Source organism: Medicago truncatula, chromosome 4 (genome assembly GCF_003473485.1).
Source record: "Medicago truncatula cultivar Jemalong A17 chromosome 4, MtrunA17r5.0-ANR, whole genome shotgun sequence".
NCBI lineage: Eukaryota > Viridiplantae > Streptophyta > Magnoliopsida > Fabales > Fabaceae > Medicago > Medicago truncatula.
The window spans coordinates 14889802-14896648 of record NC_053045.1 but is presented as its reverse complement, the minus strand read 5'-3'; the positions used below and the strand labels follow the sequence as shown (position 1 = coordinate 14896648).

The 6847-nt window shown below is 34.1% G+C and overlaps 1 protein-coding gene across 1 annotated transcript; it reads left to right on the top strand.

Moving 5' to 3' along the window:
* Nucleotides 1–225: 225 nt before the first annotated feature.
* On the top strand, nucleotides 226–901 carry LOC11446161 (uncharacterized). The gene has a single exon (XM_003605730.4). The coding sequence runs from the start codon at nucleotides 359–361 to the stop codon at nucleotides 713–715; it is 357 nt and encodes a 118-aa protein (XP_003605778.1). The 5' UTR covers nucleotides 226–358; the 3' UTR covers nucleotides 716–901.
* Nucleotides 902–6847: the final 5946 nt, after the last annotated feature.

Sequence of the window (6847 nt, the reverse complement as noted above, 5' to 3'; positions counted from 1 at the left end):
CATTGATTTCTAAAAAAAAAAAAAGCAATGTTCATTGATAAAGATTTATGGAAATATTTTATTATTTTATCCATTGTATATATTCTGCTATGTTAAACAATTTTCCTTTAATCCCACACATGTTATTGTTCTCTCAACTTAATTTATAAAAAAAAAAGTATTTAAATTTTCTATTTTATTTTCTCTGCTTACATCATTCTCTTCCACACAATGGCCAGGGTCAATAATATCCCCCTTATCCATCAACTAACCCATTCAAACAAAATATCTAAGGTGCAATAATTCAGCTTAGTCATAAAGAAAGAGAGTACCAAATTAATAATACAACTCCTACTTCAATAAACAAAAAATTCCTTCTATGGCACTCACCATTACCCACTCTTGGTATAGAATTAGGACCCCTTTGGTTCCATTATCTTGCCAAGGTAGAAGACCAACCATCTCTAACTCCAATCATGAAGAAAAGAAAGACATGGGAGGAAGAGGAGCAAAGAGATCACCATTGTTGAAATTGAAAGTAATTTTGAATGATTTTGAGAAGCTAATTGGGAAGAAGCCACAACAAGAGATGAAGAATTTAAGTCCACAACAAAAGGGTGATTGGAAAGACTTGTTTCTAATGAGTATTTCTTTTGCTGTTTATGTTTACATATCGCAGAAGCTAGTATGTGCTTATTGTGCTTGGACTTCTATGCCTAATGTACATGTATGGTAGTTAATATTAACTGCTTTAATTAATTACTTCTTATTACTTTATTTCATTTCTAGAAAATGAATTTGTAAACACTGGTCTTTTTAAGTTAGGAAAATGTTAAATATCAATATAGATCTATAGATGAATTTGTAGCTGCAAAAGAATTATTGTGGATGATTTATGTAATATGAGATGCACTTTTTTTTTGTTGATGTTAATGAAATATACGAGTGGCATTTTTTTATTAATATATATATTGACACACACACATACGTAGACGTATAAATTTAAATTAAGAGAGACACACACCTATGCAAGTTTAGGAACAACATGATAAGCTTGTTTGAATATGGATATGGTTTTGAAATCAAATTCATGAACGGTTTTCAACATTTGTCTAGTCACGAGAAGACAAATCAACAAGCTCTTAATGATATACAGTACCTTTTATGGACAGCTTGACCAGGATCAATTGACCAATTGATCATTATTAAAAACAGATAAACTATTATTTATTTGACATTAGTGATCACATACAATCAATGATCATCTTACAACTGTTCTAGAAAAATTTGAAGTTGAACTCTATGCCTTGTTCATATTATTAAGAATATGATAAAAGAGTGAAATGATTCATTGATCTGGAAAGTTTAGTACATCAAGTATATATACAATATCATTGTACTACTGAAACTTAACTATTGTACTACATCTATTGTAACTTGTACTGCAAGCTATTACTATCTTCATGCTTATTTTCCTTGTAATCTTTTCTGTGTAATATCCCCCCACAAGATGGAGGTTGGTAGATGTCTAACAATCCCAACTTGGAAAGTAGAAGATTAAAAGGTTGTGGAAATAAGGATTTTGTAAAAAAATCTGCAAGTTTATCATGAGTGGTGACTAGGTAACAATTTGAACAAACCATCTTGAAGCTTTTCCCTCACAATGTGGCAATCAATTTCAAGGTGCTTTGTGCGTTCATGAAAATCTCGAATGAAAATCTGGATTGGCAGCAATGTGCATAACACTTTGATTGTCACAATATAAAACAAGAAGCTTAACACAACGAATATGCAGATCTCTCAGCAAATATAATAACCACTGAAGTTCACAAGTAGCTGATGCCATTGCTCTATACTCAGCCTCTGACGAAAATCTGGATATAGTAGGTTACTTCTTTGTCCTCCAAGAGATGAGGGATTGACCCAAAAAGAAGCAGCGACATGAAATAGAGCGCCTAGTATCCTTACACCCTGCCCAATCAGCATTAGTATAACCTTGAATATGCAAACTTGAGGATCTAGGAAAGAAGATGCCACGACCTGGAGAACCCTTAAGATACTTGATAACTCTCAGAGCAGCATTGTAATGGGTATGTGTAGGTTTACTGAGAAATTGACTAAGTTGTTGAGTGATGAATGTAATATCAGGTCTAGTGGTGTTCAAATATATCAGTCTTCCCACTAGTCTTCTATAAGCAGAAACATCAGCGAAAAGTGGTGAACTATCATTGTGTAACTTGATTGAGGGATCAGAAGGTGTAGTAACAGGTTTTGAGCCAAGCAATCCTAAATCATGCAATAAATCCAGACAATATTTTCTTTGACACAAAGAAATACCACTTTGAGAATGAGCAACTTCAAGACCTAAAAAATATTTCAATGTACCAAGGTCTTTGATTTTGAAGGCTTGATTGATAACATTCTTGATAAAAGCAATCTCAATAAGAGAATCACCAGCAAGAATGATGTCATCAACATATACTAAAAGTATAGTAAGACTGACAGAAGCTTTCTTAGTGAATAATGAAGCATCTGAAGTTGCTTGTTGATATCCATTGCTGATGAGAAGGCCAGTTAATTTTTCATACCATTTCCTACTAGCCTGTTTAAGACCATAGAGAGACTTTGATAATTTGCAAACTTGGTTTGGCTTTGAAGTGGTAACACCTGGTAGGACAGTCATGTAAACATCCTCATGGAGATCTCCATGAAGAAATGCATTGTTTACATCTAATTGATGTAAGAACCAGTGATTGATGGATGCCAAACCAATCTTACAGTTGTTGCTTTGGCAACAGGTGAAAAGGTATCAAAGTAATCCAAGCCTTCAATCTGATTATATCCCTTAGCAACCAAAAGTGCTTTGTATCTCTCAATAAAGCCATCGACATTATGTTTCACTTTGTAAACCCATTTGTGTAACGCCCTCTTTGAATTATTTAATTATTTGATTGAGTCTAGAAGCTATTAAGATGAGTTTATATTATATTTATATGATATATGTGTGATTTAAGAGGTTTATATGATTGAGGTGGTTTTATGTGATTTATGAGGAGTTGTGACTTATTTTATTGTTTAATAAAATAAGATTTGAAAATAAAATAAATATTGAGTTTAGGGGTTGTTTTGAGATTTTAGAGAGTTTTGGGGGAGAAAGAGAAATAAGATAAGATAGATGGAGGAGATATAAATAAGAAAACCTAGTTTAGAAAAAACATAACGTACGTACGATCAGTTTTGGAAAAAGGGAGAAAAAGCCAAGAGAAGAGCAAAAGACCTAGGAGAGCTGCGATTTTGATCTATAAGGTAAGGGTGAGACTAACTTTGCAATTCTATTAAGTATGTGATTGAATGGTTAGGTTTAACATGATGTAGGATGAGTTTTAGAGGAATTGAAAAGTAGGTTAAAATTGTAGAATTAATATTAAACGGTGGAAACTTGTTAGATTGATGTAAGAAGTGTCCCTAAACATTAGATAATGTGTATGATGAATTATGGAATCAAAGTTAGGCTTAAAACCATGAGAATTAGTGATTTCTATGAAAAACTGCACTTTTGCCCGTAGCGACATTCATCGCTCGCCTCCCGAGCCATGATCCTCGCCACAACGAGTGATGAACTTCATCCCTCGCACTTTCACCCTGCAGCTCGGCATAGCGAGCAGATGAACTCGCCTAGCGAGCTTGACTAGAGAGCTTGCAAGATTTCATGATTTTGACTTTTGAGTTGATCCTTAGATGCTTTTGAGTGCCTGAACATGTCTAATAATGATTTGGAAAGAATGTAGAATGAGATTGAACCTAGAAAGATTTTAGAATGAAACTTTTGGAAATCTGACCAGAACTCGCCACGGCGAGCAGAGGCTCTCGCCTCGCGAGTGACCCAGAAACAGAGTGCCTTGTTAGGATTTTGCGATCTGTGTCGCACAAGTTGCTAAGAGTTGAACCTTGGGGTAGTATTGAGACTTAATGATGATATTAATTATAATCTGTGAAGCTGTTTAACATGTGTTGATGTTGATTATGATGTGATATAATGTTATGTGCATTACTTGAAATATGAATGTATAATTGAGATGTTGTTGACTTGCATTTGATATTATTATGCCATGTTGTTTTTGTATACTGCATGTGTTGCTGTTGTTATTTAACTAAGCTGCATGAGTCAGTCTAAGTTGATGAAGATGATAAATTATTGGATTATATAAGAGGTTGTCGATTTAAGATGTTTAAGAGGTCGAGTCCATGCATTAGCATTTCATTGTTGGGGGCTTGATGCCCTGGAGCCTTTGCTCAACATGATGGAGCTTTAGCTCAATAGCGATGGGGGCTTGATGCCCTGGATTGGTACCACATGCATATAAGAGGTCTAAGTTGCATAGTTGCATTTGTCGAGTCAAAGATGATAAGTTGCCAAGTTGTTGAAGTTGTGATTCTTTATATGAATTGTTAACGAAGTGATTTATGATACATTATTATCTATGATGAATATTACGATGATTTTATGTTGTTGAATATAATTGTTGAATTATATGCTTAATATTATTGTTTTGTGAAATCTCACCCCTTCTGCTTGGAAATGTTGCTCTTCGTATGAGTAACTTGCAGGTGATCAAGTTTAAGTAGCTGGTATTGCTGTCGTGAGTGGCTTTCCCTCACCGAGTCCATAGGTTGCTCTGATACGTAACAGGAGGGGATCTTTAGTGGCTATTTCTCTTTCCTTTACGTATATGCTATGATTTCATGACTATGTTGTTTGACTGAATTTATGAGATGGTTTTTATGAGGCCTGCGTGCCAATACTTATTTACGATGATGAACTTAATCCGCTGCGAAGTTTTTGAATTAATTACGTTGAAAGATAATTTGTTAATTATCTGTTTTATGACTTTTAGAAGTGTAGCATTCCGTTATGTGTTGATTACTCCGATAAATGTTTATGAAATTTTTAAGTTGGGAAAACGGGCTGTTACAATCTGCACCCGGTTTGACTGATGAAGGGAGATCCACAATTTGCGAGGTGCCAGTTTGATCAAGAACATTAAGTTCAGTCTGCATTGCTTGTTTCCAACAGTCATGTTTGATAGCTTCAACATAAGATTTTGGCTCAGCGTAAGAAACAATGGACATGACAAAAATAGAATGAGAGTTAGACAAATGTGTATGTGAGAGAAAATTGGAAAGGGGATATTTATTGGTATTATTATTAACAGAAGAAATGATAGGTGCATCACAAATATAGTCATGTAAATATGCAAGACTGACTTTATTTCTAGTGGAAGTTCTAATTGGAATAGGTGGAGGTGGTGGAGGCGGTGTAGGAATGGGAATAGTAGGTGGTGAAGGTGGTGTGATAGGTGGGGATGGAAAAGGTAATGAAATGTCAGGTTCATCAAATATTGATGCAGTAGTTGATGAATTAGAGAAATACTGCCAATTTTTAGTGGAAGTAGGAGTTGATGAAGTATAGGGTAATATCACTTCATGGAAAACAACATTTCTAGAAACAAATATTTCTCTGGAATTTAAATCTTAAAGAACTGAATATCAGGTAGTGAATCATATAAAACCTAATAAGGAGATTTGTGGTGAAGAAAAGGAGTAGGGACTCTATTTATGAGGAAAACTGAGTATAAAACAGCATAAGACCAGAAAATGTTAGGAAGTTTGAATTGAAAAGGTAAAGCTCTAGCAACATTGAGGATATGTTGGTGCTTTCTCTCAACCCTAGCATTTTGTTCAGGAGTTTCAACACATGATTTTTGATGAATAATACCCTTTGAAGCATAGAATTCAAGCAGAAGAAATTCAGGGCCATTATCTGACCTGATGAATTTAGGAGTAATATGATGATGTGTATCAATGATTTGGACAAAAATTTTGACCGGTAAAGAAACTTCTGCTTTGTTTTTGAGCAAAATGACCCATAAAAATCTACTGAAATCATCAACTATTGTGAGGAAGTACTTGTGTCCATGAATAGAGGTTTGAGCTAAAGGGCCCCAAATATCAAAATATAACAATTCAAATTTAGATTTGGCAATAGAATGACTAAAATTATAAGGTAATTTTCTTTGTTTAGCAAAAGGACAAATGTCACAGGTAGCTTTATTATCAACAGAAATTGAAGGGTACAATTGATGCATCTTGGACAATCTTTGATTAGACAAATGTCCTAATCTAAAGTGCCAGATTGCATTTGAAGGAATATGGAAAATAGCTACATTAGAACAAACTGAGTTACATGAATTCAGAGAAACATTTCTGGAAAGACTTGTGGAAGAAGAAACAGATGGTTCTTTATGACATTAAGCAATATTCAGCCTATAGAGACCATCATGAACACTACCCAAACCAATCATCTTCTGGAATTTCATATCCTGTATCAGACATTTAGTAGGCAAGAAATTAACTTGATCATTTTATTTGGAAATGGGAATGCTCTAAGTATTCCATTAATTATATATCAACGTTCCAACAAAAATACTTGCATGCATCAAAAATCCCAGGTTCATAAAGGTAAATGCGTAAAAAAGGGGCAAATTTTAGACAAAACATCACAAACCTTGGAAACAGGCATAGCTAGGGCGATGTGAATTGAGCTCCTCCCAAAGAGATTTCATCTCTGTAAAATAATCAAGGACATATTTTGTACCTTGCTTGAGGTTGTTAATGGTAGAATGAAGATAAGCAATGCGAACTCTGTAACACCCTAATTGTTATTTAATTATTTTTAGTTGATTTAAAGTCTTTTATATGATTTTAAATGATTTATGTTGATTTTGTGGTGTTGTGTATTTTATTAATGGCTATTTTCATTATTTAATAGAATAAGTGAGAATTAGGATTTAATTGGAGTTTTGGGGTT

Excerpts from the sequence above, each read along its gene's own strand:
- LOC11446161 (XM_003605730.4), top strand. The coding sequence starts at position 359 with ATGGCACTCACCATTACCCACTCTTGGTATAGAATTAGGACCCCTTTG.